Source organism: Tursiops truncatus, chromosome 2 (genome assembly GCF_011762595.2).
Source record: "Tursiops truncatus isolate mTurTru1 chromosome 2, mTurTru1.mat.Y, whole genome shotgun sequence".
In the NCBI taxonomy this organism is placed as follows: Eukaryota; Metazoa; Chordata; class Mammalia; order Artiodactyla; family Delphinidae; genus Tursiops; species Tursiops truncatus.
In genome coordinates, this window is record NC_047035.1 from 132,489,106 (window position 1) to 132,507,320 (window position 18,215).

At 37.6% G+C, this 18,215-nt stretch overlaps 1 protein-coding gene across 4 annotated transcripts in view; it reads right to left on the reverse strand.

The window, feature by feature from the left end:
- The window catches only part of CHD2 (chromodomain helicase DNA binding protein 2), a 127,715-nt gene that overhangs the window by 62,807 nt on the left and 46,693 nt on the right, over window positions 1–18,215 (reverse strand). For all 4 annotated transcript variants that reach the window (XM_019945654.3, XM_019945653.3, XM_019945655.3 and 1 more), the window contains 2 exons: window positions 17,672–17,862; window positions 8,827–9,015 (listed from right to left, as the gene is read on the reverse strand). In XM_019945654.3, the coding sequence (XP_019801213.1) occupies window positions 8,827–9,015; window positions 17,672–17,862 (380 nt within the window). The remainder of the gene's footprint in view (window positions 1–8,826; window positions 9,016–17,671; window positions 17,863–18,215) is intronic.

Sequence of the window (18,215 nt, forward strand, 5' to 3'; positions counted from 1 at the left end):
AAGTAAAATAGTGGTTACCAGGGGGCGGGGAGTGGGGGATAGGACAGATGTTTAAGGGTACAAACGTGGAATGGGTAGTAAATAATCCCTAGAGATCTAATGCACAGTACAGTGAATACAGACAACAACAATGTATTATATAATCATCAACCTTGCTAAGAGACTAGATTTAACAATCCCAACCACTAAAAAGAAGGGATCATCATGTAATGTGATAGAGGGGCTAATTATCACAATGGCCATCAGATTAAAATATATGAATGCATCAGATTAACATGCTACACACCTTAAACTGTACAACATTATATGTCAAATGTACAGTCAGCCATCCGCATCCACAGGTTCCACACCTGCAAATACAGAGAGCCAACTATACTTTGCCATTTTATGTAAGGAACTTAAGGATCCATAGATTTTGGTATCCGAGCGGAGGGCCAGGGGGCTCCCTGGAACCAAACCCCTGTAGTTACCAAGGGACAACTGTATTTCAATTTAAAAAAACAGTAAATAGATGAAAAATTTTAAATTCGAAAATCAGAAAGAACCATGCATTTATTCTGTCTTTCCTATATGAACTGTTCCTCATTGATGTGGGGAAGTTTCTTTTTACAGAAGTATTCCACCTAATAAACAAAGGAGTAACAAAAGTTGAATATTACCACTTTGTAATCCCTAATGAATTAATGATCTAGGCAATGCTCATCAACATTTGCTAATATCACAAGAAGACAACCTTCTATGATAGACTGCCTTCTGTGAAATACACGGATTCTGGGTCTAACCAACCTTCTACACTTATCTGTGAATGTAAAGGAAACAATGTGTTCTCAGGAAAATATTAAATGATGCCATGGAGCTGGAATGAGCAAAATCCAGGCTGTGAAAAAAATTTATGGAACACAAACCCAGTTTCTTCACTCAAAAATTTAGAAGGACAGAGGGGAAAATGACTTAAAATAAACTTAAGAGATACGTCAACCAATCATCATGTATGGAGCTTACTTAGATCCCAATGCAAACAAGCAAAATGTGTGTGTGTGTGTGTGTGTGTGTCTAGGACAACCAGGAAAACGTAAACACTCACTGTACATTATAAAAATAGTAAGGGGGGCTTCCCTGGTGGTGCAGTGGTTGAGAGTCCGCCTGCCGATGCAGGGGACACGGGTTCGTGCCCCGGTCCGGGAGGATCCCACGTGCCGCGGAGCGGCTGGGCCCGTGAGCCATGGCCGCTGAGCCTGCGCGTCCGGAGCCTGTGCTCCGCAACGGGAGAGGCCACAACAGAGAGAGGCCCGCATACCGCGAAAAAAAAAAAAAAAAAAAAAAAAAATAGTAAGGAATTACTGGGGGGGGGGTTTAGGCATAATAAAAATAGTATTGAAATTATGCTTAACTTTTTTTAATTGAGGTATAGAACGTCATATTCGTTTCAGATGCATAAAACATGATGAGATATTTGTATACATTGCAGAATGATCACCACAATGTCTAGTTACCATCCATCACCATAAATAGCTACAACTTTTTTTCCCTTGTGATGAGGACTTTTATGATCTACTCTCTTGCATATTTCAAAAAAAAAAATGCACTTCAGAATTATTAATTATTGTCACCATGCTGTACATTTCATCCCCGTGACATACATTTCATAGCTGAAGTCTGTAACCTTTTGACTCCCTTCACCCATTTCTCTCACCATCCTCAACACCTGGCTCTGGCAACCACCAATCTGCTCCATGAGCTTGGGGGGTTTTGGGTTTTTTTTTACTTAACTCTTAAGAGTCCTTATTTTTTAGAGATATACAGAAACACTTATGATTTGGACCTGGAATATGTTTCGTATGACCTGGGGGTGGAAATGGGGATGCAAAAGAAGATACAGATGAACTAAGACTGGCCAGGAGTCAGTAAATATAAAAGCTGGATTATGGATACACACCATTCTATTTTTGTATGTATTTGAGATTTCGCACAATAAAAAGATTTTTAAAAATCAAGGCAGAAATAGTTAATCAAGTCCAGGAAGCACAGAGAGTGCCATACAGGATAAATCCAAGGAGAAATATGCCAAGACACATATTAAACAAACTGTCAAAAATTAAATAAAAGAAAACATATTAAAAGCAGCAAGGGAAAAACAACAAATAACACACAAGGGAATCCCCATAAGGTTAACAGCTGATCTTTCAGCAGGAACTCTGCAAGCCAGAAGGGACTGGCAGGACATATTTAAAGTGATGAAGGAGAAAAACCTGCAACCAAGATTACTCTACCCAGCAAGGATCTCATTCAGATATGATGGAGAAATTAAAACCTTTACAGACAAGCAAAGGCTGAGACAGTTCAGCACCACCAAAGCAGCTTTACAACAAATGCTAAAGGAACTTCTCTAGGCAAGAAACACAAGAGAAGGAAACGACTTACAATAACAAACCCAAAACAATTAAGAAAATGGGAATAGGAACATAAATATCGATAATTACCTTAAATGTAAATGGACTAAATGCTCCCACCGAAAGACACAGATTGGCTGAATAGATACAAAAACAAGACCCATATATATGCTGTCTACAAGAGACCCACTTCAGACCTAGAAACACATACAGACTGAAAGTAAGGGGATGGAAAAAGATATTCCATGCAAATGGAAACCAAAAGAAAGCTGGAGTAGCAATTCTCGTATCAGACAAAATAGACTTTAAAATAAAGAATATTACAAGAGCAAAGAAGGACACTACATAATGATCAAGGGATCGATCAAAGAAGAAAATATAACAATTGTAAATATTTATGCACCCAACATAGGAGCACCTCAATACATAAGACAAATACTAACAGCCATAAAAGGGGAAATCGATAGTAACACATTCATAGTAGGGGACTTTAACACCCCACTTTCACCAATGGACAGATCATCCAAAATGAAAATAAATAAGGAAACACAAGCTTTAAATGATACATTAAACAAGATGGACTTAGTTGATATTTATAGGACATTCCATCCAAAAACAACAGAATACACATTTTTCTCAAGTGCTCATGGAACATTCTCCAGGTTAGAGCATATCTTGGGTCACAAATCAAGCCTCGGTAAATTTAAGAATATTGAAATTGTATCAAGTATCTTTTCCGACCACAATGCTATGAGACTAGATATCAATTACAGGAAAAGATCTGTAAAAATTACAAACACATGGAGGCTAAACAATACACTACTTGATAACGAAGTGATCACTGAAGAAATCAAAGAGGAAATCAAAAAATACCTAGAAACAAATGACAATGGAGACACGACGACCAAAAACCTATGGGATGCAGCAAAAGCAGTTCTAAGAGGGAAGTTTATAGCAACACAAACCCACCTTAAGAAACAGGAAACATTTCGAATAAACAACCTAACCTTGCACCTAAAGCAATTAGAGAAAGAAGAACAAAAACCCCCAAAGTTAGCAGAAGGAAAGAAATCATAAAAATCAGATCAGAAATAAATGAAAAAGAAATGAAGGAAATGATAGCGAAGATCAATAAAACTAAAAGCTGGTTCCTTGAGAAGATAAACAAAATTGATAAACCATTAGCCAGACTCATCAAGAAAAAAAGGGAGAAGACTCAAATCAATAGAATTAGAAATGAAAAAGGAGGAGTAACAACTGACACTGCAAAAATACAAAATATCATGAGAGATTACTACAAGCAACTCTATGCCAATAAAATGGACAACGTGGAAGAAATGGACAAATTCTTAGAAATGCACAACCTGCCAAGACTGAATCAGGAAGAAATAGAAAATAAGAACAAACCAATCAAAAGCACTGAAATTGAAACTGTGATTAAAAATCTTCCAACAAACAAAAGCCCAGGACCAGATGGCTTCACAGGCAAATTCTATCAAACATTTAGAGAAGAGCTAACACCTATCCTATAGGCCAATATCACTGATGAACATAGATGCAAAAATCCTCAACAAAATACTAGCAAACAGAATCCAACAGCACATTAAAAGGATCATACACCATGATCAAGTGGGATTTATCCCAGGGACGCAAGGATTCTTCAATATACGCAAATCAATCAACGTGATACACCATATTAACAAATTGAAGGAGAAAAACCATATGATCATCTCAACAGATACAGAGAAAGCTTTCGACAAAATTCAACACCCATTTATGATAAAAACCCTGCAGAAAGTAGGCACAGAGGGAACTTTCCTCAACATAATAAAGGCCATATATGACAAACCCACAGCCAACATCATCCTCAATGGTGAAAAACTGAAAGCATTTCCGCTAAGATCAGGAACAAGACAAGGTTGCCCACTCTCACCACTCTTATTCAACATAGCTTTGGAAGTTTTAGCCACACCAATCAGAGAAGAAAAGGAAATAAAAGGAATCCAAATCGGAAAAGAAGAAGTAAAGCTGTCACTGTTTGCAGATGACATGATACTTACTATACATAGAAAATCCTAAAGATGCTACCAGAAAACTACTAGAGCTAATCAATGAATTTGGTAAAGTAGCAGGATACAAAATTAATGCACAGAAATCTCTGGCATTCCTACACACTAATGATGAAAAATCTGAACGTGAAATCAAGAAAACACTCCCATTTACCATTGCAACAAAAAGAATAAAATATCTAGGAATAAACCTACCTAAGGAGACAAAAGACCTGCATGCAGAAAATTACAAGACACTGATGAAACAAATTAAAGATGATACAAATAGATGGAGAGATATACCATGTTCTTGGATTGGAAGAATCAACATTGTGAAAATGACTCTACTACCCAAAGCAATCTACAGATTCAATGCAATCCCTATCAAACTACCACTGGCATTTTTCACAGAACTAGAACAAAAAATTTCACAATTTGTATGGAAACACAAAAGATCCCGAATAGCCAGAGCAATCTTGAGAACGAAAAACAGAGCTGGAAGAATCAGGCTCCCTGACTTCAGACTATACTACAAAGCTATAGTAATCAAGACAGTATGGTACTGGCACAAAAACAGAAAGATAGATCAATGGAACAGGATAGAAATCCCAGAGATAAACCCACGCACATATGGTCACCTTATCTTTGATAAAGCAGGCAGGAATGTACAGTGGAGAAAGGACAACCTCTTCAATAAGTGGTGCTGGGAAAACTGGACAGGTACATGTAAAAGTATGACATTAGATCACTCCCTAGCACCATACACAAAAATAAGCTCAAAATGGATTAAAGACCTAAATGTAAGGCCAGAAACTATCAATCTCTTAGAGGAAAACATAGGCAGAACACTCTATGACATAAATCACAGCAAGATCCTTTTTGACCCACCTCCTAGAGAAATGGAAATAAAAACAGAAATAAACAAATGGGACCTAATGAAACTTAAAAGCTTTTGCACAGCAAAGGAAACCATAAACAAGACCAAAAGACAACCCTCAGAATGGGAGCAAATATTTGCAAATGAAGCAACTGACAAAGGATTAATCTCCAAAGTTTACAAGCAGCTCATGCAGCTCAATAACAAAAAAACAAAAAACCCAATCCAAAAATGGGCAGAAGACCTAAACAGACATTTCTCCAAAGAACATATACAGACTGCCAACAAACACATGAAAGAATGCTCAACATCATTAATCATTAGAGAAATGCAAATCAAAACTACAATGAGATATCATCTCACACCAGTCAGAATGGCCATCATCAAAAAATCTAGAAACAATAAATGCTGGACAGGGTGTGGAGAAAAGGGAACACTCTTGCACTGCTGGTGGGAATGTGAATTGGTACAGCCACTATGGAGAACAGTATGGAGGTTCCTTAAAAAACTACTAATAGAACTACCATATGACCCAGCAATCCCACTACTGGGCATATACCCTGAGAAAACCAAAATTCAAAAAGAGTCATGTACCAAAAAGTTCATTGCAGCTCTATTTACAATAGCCCGGAGATGGAAACAACCTAAGTGTCCATTATCGGATGAATGGATAAAGAAGATGTGGCACATATATACAATGGAATATTACTCAGCCATAAAAAGAAATGAAATTGAGCTATTTGTAATGAGGTGGACAGACCTAGAGTCTGTCATACAGAGTGAAGTCAGAAAGAGAAAGACAAATACCGTATGCTAACACATATATATGGAATTTAAGAAAAAAAAATGTCATGAAGAACCTAGGGGTAAGACAGGAATAAAGACACAGACCTACTGGAGAACGGACTTGAGGATATGGGGAGAGGGAAGGGTGAGCTGTGACAAAGAGACAGAGAGGCATGGACATATATACACTACCAAACGTAAGGTAGGTAGCTAGTGGGAAGCAGCCGCATAGCACAGGGAGATCAGCTCGGTGCTTTGTGACTGCGTGGAGGGGTGAGATAGGGAGGGTGGGAGGGAGGGAGACGCAAGGAGGAAGAGATATGGGATCATATGTATATGTATAACTGATTCAGTTTGTTATAATGCAAAAACTAACACAGCATTGTAAAGCAATTATACTCCAATAAAGATGTAAAAAAATTTTAAAAAATTTAAAAAAATCAAGGCAGTGTTAAGCAAAAAAGTTGGATAGTAATTTTTGAAAATTAAATTCTTGTTTTTATTCAGTTGTATTAATTAAGAACAAGCAGGGAGTAAATTGGTACAGCCACTATGGAGAACAGTATGGAGCTTCCTTAAAAAACTAAAAATAGAACTACCATACGACCCAGCAATCCCACTACTGGGCATGTACCCTGAGAAAACCATAATTCAAAAAGAGTCATGTACCACAACATTCATTGCAGCACTATTTATAGTAGCCAGGACATGGAAGCAACCTAAGTGTCCATCGACAGAGGAATAGAAGATGTGGCACATATATACAATCGAATATTACTCGGCCATAAAAAGAAATGAAATTGAGTTATCTGTAGTGAGATGGATGGACCTAGAGACTGTCATACAGAGTGAAGTAGTCAGAAAGAGAAAAACAAATACCGTATGCTAACACATATATATGGAATCTAAAAAGAAAGGGTTGGGGGGGTTCTGAAGAACCTAGGGGCAGGACAGGACTAAAGACGCAGACATAGAGAATGGACTTGAGGACACGGGAAGGGGGAAGGGTAAGCTGGGACGAAGTGAGAGTGGCATGGACATATATACACTACCAAAGGTAAAACAGATAGCTAGGGGGAAGCAGCCGCATAGCACAGGGAGATCAGCTCAGTGCTTTGTGACCACCTAGAGGGGTGGGATAGGGAGGGTGGGAGGGAGACGCAAGAGGGAGGGGATACGGGGATGTATGTATACATACAGCTGATTCACTTTGTTATACAGCAGCAACTAACACAACATTATAAAGCAATTATACTCCAGTAACAATGTTAAAAAAAAAAAAAGCAAGGAATATCATTAGAAAGATTACCAGACCTCTAACTTTAAAAGACTGTAATTTTCATGACAATACAATTATTTCCAATCATTCCAGATCCAACTTTAAATCATCAAAACTGAAAGCCCATGACAAGTACCTTATATACCACCCTCTGTCTCAAACCCACCATTTTACCTTTAACATATTATAACCTAAACCAAGTCCATAACCTGCCCATGCCACTTGGAGTGCTAGAAGAAGAGTCTTCACCCTTTGGTACAGAGGTGAGTGCTTTTCCTTCTGAACTTCCACACTCCCCTGCATATGCCTCAGTTATAAACAACACTTTGTATTATTTGTCTCTAGTCTGTCTTCTCTACTGAACAACAGCCTTCTGACAGGAACACATTCCATTCACGTTCATATTTCCAGTATCTAGCAAAATGCCTCGCATGTTGCAGAACTTGAAGCAAATGACTGAATGAATGGCAGAGAAGAGAATGAGTAAAGCATGCCTGTTTATTAGCAGGGGGATAAGCCTAAGAACATATATTTCAGACCACTAAGATAATGAAAAGTACTGTGCAAATTCTCACCTAAAAAAGAAAGAACAGTAAATCTTCCTCTTTCTGACCATAAATAAATTGCTACTTAAATCTGTCTTGAGGCTTCACTGGAAAAGGCAGTTTATTTGTCGGTTATATATCTCATGGCTTCCTGGTACTGATCTTTTTTTTTAAAATTTATTTATTTATTTCTTATTATTTATTTTTGGCTGTGTTGGGTCTTTGTTGCTGCGCGCAGGCTTTCTCTAGTTGCGGCGAGCGAGCGGGGGATACTCGTTGCAGTAAACGGGCTTCTCATTGCAGTGGCTTCTCTTGCTGCAGAGCACAGGCTCTAGGCATGCGGGCTTCAGTAGTTGTGGCACGTGGGCTGAGTAGTTGTGCCTTGCAGGCTCTAGAGCACAGGCTTAGTAGTTGTGGCACACGGGCTTAGTTGTTCCGTGGCATGTGGGATCTTCCCAGACCAAGGCTTGAACCCATGTTCCCTGCATTGGCAGGCAGATTTTTAACCACTGCGCCACCAGGGGAGCCCCCTGGTACTGATCTTTTTTTAAAACAAAAAATTTATTTATTTTATTTATTTATTTTTGGCTGCGCTGGGTCTTCACTGCTGCATTTGGTCTTTCTCTAGTTGTGGCGAGCGGGGGCTACTCCTCACTGTGGTGCATGGGTTTCTCATTGCGGTGGCTTCTCTTGTTGTGGAGCACGGGCTCTAGGGTGCACAGGCTTCAGTAGTTGTGGCTCGCAGGGTTAGTTGCTTCACAGCATGTGGGATCTTCCCGGACCAGGGATCGAACCCGTGTCCTCTGCATTGGCAGGCGGATTCTTAACCATTGCACCACAAGGGAAGTACCCCTGGTACTGATCCTAATCCCACCCAGGCTTAACCCAGCCAATAACTTACTTGTAATACTGTTTCTGAAGGGCTGACATCTCCACCCTGAGAATCTGTTCCACTTTGGCAGGAAGGGATTTCTCCACATCTTTTTTCACTCTCCGGAGAAGGAAAGGCTCTAGCACCTTATGAAGACTCTGATAGCCATTCTCTCTCCCTTTCCCATGGTCTTCCTCAAAATCTTCCCAGAACTCAAACCTAGAGATGACATAGTATAGTGTTACTTAATTACAAAGAAGAAAAAAAACATTTTTCCAACTAAAATTTCTTTTTTAAGGAACCAAATAGGAAAAAAAATCTGTTAAAAAAAAAAAGAGTCTTCCCTATAAGGAAAAATAAATTTTATCAGTCACTAGCTCTTGAATACAAGAGGGGAAAACAAAAAGGCAAGGGAAAACCAACTCAATCAATTCCATCAGTCTACACTAGATAACAGCAGGTTTCCAATTCTGAGACTGGATCTAGAGTTCACAAAATATTTCAGTATATCATGCAAGTAGTATGTAAGTAACATAATAAGTTACTGTGATAAAATGTTAGGCAGAAAAATTAATCATAAGGTATCTTTTAATAAGCTGCAATTTACTGGGAAAACAAAATTCAGAGGTCAAAGAATAATTAGTGGTGATATTACAGCTATCACTGGTCAGAGGTACAAGTTATACAGCTTCCATCAGTAATCCTCACTGCTCATAGATTAAAAAGTTAATGGATTATAATGACAGTAAACAAGTGACAGCCCCCAGACAAGAAGAGCAATATAAGTGATACAACTTAATACTAATAGAACTTGGAGACACAAAATTTATTAATGAATTTTAAAATGTTATCACCTGTAATAATTTTGCCTGAACTCTACAGATAAAAGTTTCTCCTGTTTAAATCTTAATTTAACCATCTTTGGGTCACTAAAGGATTTGTGGCAGAAATCCAGTACGGGACATTATGATCAAATTTCTTTCAAAAATAAAAATTGAAAGAAATTTATTTCATGAGGCTTAGGAAAATATGCTCTGACTTGCTACTAGAAAGCCAGCAAAGCACTTGGAAGAAGTTGTTTAGTTTTGTGTGCAGACTGGAGCCCAGTGCGTGAGGTGCTGCCCCATGGTCTGCTTTCTGACACCAGGAGGCCCAGCTCTGCTGAGGCCAGTGAAGTCCCAGAATGATAAACTCAGTGACTCGACATTACCAAGAGCTATGTAATACGCTCTCTGATAAGACAGAAAGTCAAAGACAGCAAATGCCAACACTGTCACCGGGCTAAAGGATGTCAAGAGAGTCTGCTGCCATTGTCATTTCTGAACTCATGAATGGCCAAGCATTTCATCAGGCACTAGGGGCATCAGTATCAGCCCTAGTGACAGCTGATAATGCCTGAAACAACCGTGTTCGGAGAAGCAGACAAAATGATCTTTTGGGGTAGAGATCTATAAACATAATTAATGCTTCTAGCTCAACAAAACTAAAGTAAACTGTATTTTGTCACACTGCTATGAAGATACTCTAGGAACATAAAATAAAATGAAGAGTTAAAACTGATAAGAGGATTAAAAGGAACAATGTAAACTAAGCTATGTTAATACCATCTCACACACAAAATGCATGAGGCAACTGGAAATGAGGGACCATCACTATATATCAGGCCATTTTCTGAAGAACTGGGAGATAATTTCAAGAGAATGTTTTAATTTATGTAACACATATTATAATTAATTAAAACTTTACTAGTCTAAAAACTTAAATAATGAACTTTTTTTTTTTTTTACAAGACTTACTTCCCCTACTGTTTTAGGGAACAAATATTTTCACCCACCTAGTGTACTCTTACTACATTAAAGGAGTTAATATGAGATACTATTTCTTCATATACACATTGAATTATTTATGAACTACCTGTGGCTGCTTTCTGTCTATACAGCAGATGAGTAGCTGTGACAGAGACCATAATGCCTACAAGTTGAAAATGTTTACTACCAGGTTCTTTAAGAAAAAGTTTGCTGTTCCCTGCAATAGACAACCGTCAATTTATAACACCACATATATAAAAGGTATATGGTCATCGTGGTGAACTTATAATGATACCACACCACAGCCTAGAGAGTCATTATTTTAGTTATTTCCCTGTTAATCAACTTCTGTATTTAACATGTCTCTCACCAAAGTAGAAACAATTTTGATCATTTAAATTTTCCAGACCTTGGGATTTTAGAAAAATAGAAGCTCACTCTACTGAGGAATAGCAAAGAAAAAAATTAAATCAAAGCAGTGAGAATGTTATACTAGAAGTCATGAGATAAATATGTGAAAGGAAAAGTGCAAAAAAATTCACAGACTGGCCTAGACAGCAGAAGCAAAAGTAAAAAAAGATTTCAACACTAAGAGGTAAGATCTCTGAAAATTATCAAACTGAGTTATTTTGTAGGGTGGGCATGAAGTACATATGTGCACATGATTATCTTTATAAGCTGAACTCTTTGATGTAGTCATAGCTCTATCTTTAATACCAAGCTCCATGCTTTGCAAAATACTACATACAAAACAAAGTGGCTCACTGATATATACCTATAATAAGGGTACTAACAACGTACAGTAAGGGTAGGCTCCTGGCCAGAGCCGCCATGCAGGAAAGGTGCTCAGACTGACTCTGCACAAAGGAAACAGCATTTTAGTTGGTTAAAAAGACGACTAACTTTTGGATGTTGAGAACAACGGCCTATCACAGTTGAGGAGGGGAGAGTCCAGAAGTTACCTGAGCAAACCTAATTCTCTTCTGTACAAGAACAATTCTTCAGTGGATCATTTCCTTAAAAAGAACAAATGGTTGTATAGAGCCATAATGAACCTCAGAAACTACCACTAAGGGTGGGGAAAATACTTCACAGGATTTGTCATCCACACAGTAAGCTCAGGCAGAAATAAAGGAAAATCTCCACTCCTTAACTAATGGGTTTCCTTCTTATACACGCATCTTTGTGAAAAATAATGTTTTTTTAAAAATGTTTGAAAATAATAATGTTTTAAAAACAAAGTTTGCAAAGAGAAAAGCCTCTCTTACACACACACACAGTGCATCTCTAACCCCAATCCATCCTTCAATAAGTAATCCAACTGGCCATATGGAAAACTTTGGCAGACACTATCGGAAGGATCATCTCTAATGGAAAAAGTAATTCAAAGTTCCTCTCTTTCCAAAACGTAGCCCATGCTGGGTGGAATGCCACAGGTGCTTAACAGCAACAAAAAATGAATTATGGCCATTTAGGAGCCAAAATCCCTACCATCCACTTCAGTAGCCAAGTACAGAAGGGCAAATCTTAGCTAATCATTCATTGGAGGAAACTAGGCATCACATTTCTTTTTCTAAATATCAAGCACATATGTTCCCACAGTGCCTCAAGATCCCTACTATGTAGAATGCTTTTAGTTCATCTCAGTGGTGCTATGAAGGATGCACTATTTCTCTTAGAATTTGAAGTTTAAAGGACATTGGCCTCGGTCACAGAAGACCAGAAACTGAACTCAGTCCACCCACTTATTAACCGTGTGATATGAGACACATTTTCATCATCTCTCTACGATAGCATATTCTTATTACAATCTGAGGCTAAACGTATAGAGTGTATCAAAAATTAGATATGAGAAAACAATATAAAAACTATAAAGTAATATACATGAAAATTCTTATCCATTTCAGAAAACAAAGATTAATAACTAATAATTGATACCCCCACTGTCTCTAAACTTTTATACATTATCTATTTGTTTTACAGCACATATAACCTTTGAAAAGCACACTTTATAAAAACATGGGCTTCTGCTAATACATGATGGACAGGGTATTCATTACAGAATGGATACAATGTTCAAAAAGAGAAGGGGGCAACTGCCTCCCTCCTCAGAAAGGTGACTACTGTTGACTTAACAGAGCTCTATGGAAGGAACAGAGGATCCAGGTGAGCAGGAAACAGGACAAGCAAAAGATGAGCAGTGAGACGAGGTGGGGAGGGTGGAGGAGGACAGAATGAGCAATGTGGGAAGAACTGAGGAACCCGCTCACGTAGTGCTTCTCAACTGGTGGTAATTTTGCCCCTCTGGGGTACACTTGGCAATGCTGCAAGACATTTTTGGTTGTCCCAACTGAGTCATTTCTGGCATGTAGTGGGTAGTGGACAAGGATGCTGTCAAACATCATATAATGCAAAGGAGAGCCCCCACTGTAAAAAAGAATTATCCAGCCCAAAATGTCAATAGTGCTAAGGTTGAGAAACCCTGTTCTAACGGAAGGCATAGGGAGCAGGGGTGCAGAGGGGCCTCCTCTCTCAGAAGCATACTATAGTGAGGATACCTGCAAAAAAGGAAACAGTCTAGGCCTGTTCTACTAACAGCTATAGTGAGCGCATGCATAATCAGAGTAGTCAAGTTTCTCTATCCATCTCCTGAAGAGTCTTAAACTACTCTTCAAAAATAAAGGTGAAGGGGGCTTCCCTGGTGGCGCAGTGGTTGAGAGTCTGCCTGCCGATGCAGGGGACGCAGGTTCGTGCCCCGGTCCGGGAAGATCCCACGTGCCGCGGAGCGGCTGGGCCCGTGAGCCATGGCCGCTGAGCCTGTGCGTCCGGAGCCTGTGCTCCGCAACGGGAGAGGCCACAACAGTGAGAGGCCCGCGTACCGCAAAAAAAAAAAAAGGGGAAGGGACTTCCCTGGTGGTACAGTGGTTAAGAATCCAGCTTCCAAGGCAGGGGACATGGGTTCGATCCCTGGTCCAGGAAGATCCCACATGCCTCAGAGCAACTAAGCCCATGTGCAACAACTACTGAGCCTGCGCTCTAGAGCCTGCAAGCCACAACTACTGAAGCTCGGATGCCCTAGGTTTACAACACAAGGAAGGAGGTGAAAATGGAACTATGATGCAGAAAAGTTCCTATATTTTACCAAAATTAAATCAGTATTAATTTTAAGAAAATTGTGATAAGATGTATACACTAAAAACCTTAGAGCAACCACTACAAAATAAAACTTAAAAAAATCAATTAACAGAAGAATCTAAATGGAAAACTAAAAACTACTTGTTGAAACAAAAGAAGGCGGTAAGAAAGAAACAAAAAAGAAATATGACATACAGAGGGAAAAAGCAAAATAGCAGACATAAATCCAACCATATCAATAATTACATTAAATGTGAATGAACTAAATACTCCAACCAAAAGGCAGAGATTGTCTAACTAGAGAAAAAAGGAAGATCCAACTGTTAGCTGTCTATAAGAGACACATTTTAGACCCAAATAAACAGGTTCAAAGTAAAACAATGGAAAATAGTATTCCATGCAAACAGATACCAGAAGAGAGCTGAGGAGCTATAAGAAAATCAGAATAGACCTAAGGAACAGGAAATATTACTAAAGATAAAGAGGGACATTTTATAATGATAAAAAGGTCAATAAATCAGGAATATGTAACAAATACAAATGTGCACATACCTAACAACAGAACCCCCAAACTGACAGAACTGAAAGAAGTAGGTCATTCAACAACTGTAGTTAAATATTAAAATACTTCACTCTCAATTACTGATAGAACAACTAGACATGAAGTCAGCAAAGATACAGAAGGAAGACTATTAACCAAGTTGACTTAATGGACACTTATAGAATTCTACCCAACAAAAGCAGAATAAACATTATTCTTTTCAAGTACACATGGAATATATTCTCCAAGACAGAAAACATACTAGAGCATATAACAAGTAACAATTCATTTAAAGCATGTTCTCTAAGATAAAAGTAAACTACAGATCATTTGGGAAATAATTAAATATTTGGAAATTAAATAACATACTTCTCAAAAAAAAAAAAAAACCGCCATGCATGAAAGAAAAAGTCAAAAGAGATATTCAAAAATAGGTGAAACTGAATGAAAACAAAAACACAAGATATCAACATTTATGGGATGCAGCTAAAGTAGGACATGGGGGGAACCTATACTTTTAAGTACCTATATTGAGAAAAGGAAGAAAGAGACTTAAATCAATAATCTAAGCTTTCATCTTAAGAAAACAGAAAACAAGAAAATTAAATGAAAAACAAAGGAAGGCAATAATAAAAATGAGAGTAGAAATAAATGAAATTCTAAAACAGAGAAAAAAACAAAATAACGTCCAAAGCCAGTTTCTTTGAAAACATCCCCAAAATTGTTAAAAGCTTTACCTAAAAAGACCAAGAGATGAGACACAAAATTGCCATAATCAAAAAATTATTTAGATCAGTATTGATCCTTCAAAAATTAAAAGGATTATGAGGAAATACTACAGCTTTATGCCAACAAATTAGACAACTTAGATGAAATAAACAAATTGTCAGAAAGACACAAATTAACAAAACTAAGTCAAGATGCAATAGAAAACCTGAATAGACCTATAACTAGAAACAGAAATAGTCATTAAAAATTTTCCCACAAACAGAAGCTAAAGCTCACAAGGCAACACTGAGAATCCTAATCAAATATTTTAAAAACAAGTAACATAAATCTTAAACATTCTGACCAACTCGGATTTATCCCAGGAATAAAAGGTTGGCTTAATCTAAAAAGGAACTAATGTTACATACCATACTGGTAGAATAAACAGCAAAAGCCACATGGTCACCTCAACAGGTAAAGAACAGCACATGACAAAATCCAACACTCAATTCATCACTCACTAGGAATTACAAGAAAACTTCCTCAACCTTATAAAGGGTACCTAACAAAAATTCTGTAACATCCTACTCCCACCAATTCTACTCAACATGGAGGTTCTAGCCAGTACAATAAGGCAAAAGATAAAAGGCATCCACCTGCATTGGAGAAATGAAGTATTACAGCCTTTACTTAGAGAAGATCTGAGTCTAATATAAAGCACTTCAATATAGACTACTTAAAAAATAAAAATAAAAACCTCTTCAACTCAGAAGGCAAAAAATCCAATTGAAAAATGGGTAAAAGATTTGAACAGATATTTCACCAAAGATATACAAATGGCTAATGAACACAGGAAAAGATGTGCAATATTATTAGTCATTATACAAATGCAAGTCAGAACACAATGAGATACCACTACACATCCACCAGAAGAGCTAGAATCCAAAAGACTGACAATACACCAAGTATTGGTGATGATACAGACAAACTAGAAAAGTCAAACATTTCTGCTGAGGATATAAAATGGTACAGTCTCTTTGGAAAACAGCCGGTAGTTTCTTAAGTTAAATGTACACTTTCTGAACAACCTGGCAATTTCACTCCTATAGATCTAGTCATACGTCCACACAAAGACAAAATAATCCAAAACTGAAGCAATCCAAACATCCATCAACTGGTGACTGGATGTGCATACAATGGAATATCACTCCATAGTAAGAAAATAACTCCTAATAAACTCTGTAACATGGGAGAATCTCAAAATTATTATGCTAAATAAAAGCAGCCAAAATCAAAACACTACTTATTAGGATTCAATTTAGATGAAATTTCTAGAAAAGGTAAATTCTCTAGAGATTAAAGCTGATTCGTGATTGCCTACGGCTAGAAGTTGAGGCAGAGATTAACTACAAACAGACAAGAGGGAACTTTTTTCAGTGAGGAAAATATTCTAAAAGTAGATAATGGTGATGGTTGCACAATTCTATAAATTTACTAAAAAAATATTAATTTGTATATTTACAATGGTACATTTTATGGTATGTAAATTATATCCCAATAGGCCATTTAAAAAAAAAGGTAACACATGGGGAAAGGGACCATTTCTCTATTTGTTCAGTTTATGGCATACAGTAGGCACTCAAGTCTTTTCTAAATTTAAAAAAAAAACAAAACTGTGGAGCATTTACCTGTCAATTTGACAACTCTCAATTTAACTGTTTACTGCATGCCAGGTACCATTCTAGGCAATGTGGACCACGGATGAATAAAGTAAATAAGATCTCTGCTACTTCTGAATGCATAATTTAATTAATGACATGGTATGAATGAGGAAATAAATGAAAAAGAGAAAGGTGCCATATAGAAAATAAAACGGGGTATGGATGATAAGCATGTCTGATAAGGAACTTGAGGTTCAGTGGTCTGAGGAGACCTCTAAAAGGAGGTGGTCATATAAGCTGAGGCAAAGATGTTAATAAGTGACTGGCCATATGAAGATAAGGAGGAGAAAAAACATTCCAGACAAAAAGAATAGCAATGCTTGGCATGTTAAAGGAACAGAAATATGGCCAGAATGGCTGGAGCACAATTAGTAATGGAGAAAGTGGTATGAGATGGGTCAGACTAAGTACGGTATTCCAAATCAGGGTAAAGAATTTAGATTTCATTTTAAGTATCATTGAACACCAATGGATAATTTTAAGTTTTATGAAACGTGCATACCATCTTCCCCACAAAAATCTCTTCAGTAAAGACATTCCACAATTCTTTACTAAGTTAGATTTTAATGAGACCTAAACCCAGTGCTATTGTTATCAAAAGGTTAGATTTAAGATATCTTTTAATACTTGTCAGATTGTGTACCTCGTATACTTTTTTCAATTATATTGATCACCTTATAACAACAGGGAGAAGGTGTGATGTTTCCTATTTATCAATTATTTCCCCCAAAGCATTAAATGATTCAAATGTTTGGTAGACAGTATGCTTTCTTTCTTAACAGACTGATTTCTGAGCTTTCTATCATTTGTTATGAAACATTTTACTACTTTTGTTGCTGCTTCAATGCTTTGCTTTCCCCAAACCATGCCATCTGTTTTCCCTAAGGTTTACTAAAAAAGTTAAAGAGCATTGGCATTTCAGACATTCTAGCATCTTTTGAAACACATAGGAAGGAGCTTACTTCTCCGGCATAATAAAGTGCAGCAAGGACCAGAGCTCTTTGAGGGAATTCTGAAGAGGGGTCCCCGTAATCAGGAGCCTATGGTTGGACTTGAAATCAATCAGAGTTTTATACAATAAAGAGTCATCATTCTTCAACCGATGGGCTTCGTCCACTCCCAGAAAGGCCCAGTTAATACTGCCCAGCACAGTCTAAAGTAAAAACAAAACAGAACGAGCCACCAGGTCAGAAGGGAACCCAAAAGTACTTTCAAGTGTTAATTATCTCTGTACAAATACCATCACGAAGGTATACATAGAAACATTTATTCTTCACTGACTTAAAGTATATCAGGACTCTTCTGTTTATTCCGTTAGTTAACAGATTGGTGTCTACTCAAAAGAGCAGATCATCCTCTAAAAGCTATAGGGGGGGTCTTTTAGGCCAGGTTTTGCTGCATGCCTCAAAGTGAAAACACAAAAACTGGTATGCTGGGCAAAAACAACACAAAAACAAAAAATACATGATTTTGCAGTCTCTCCTTAATCAAGATTCTTCTCTGCCT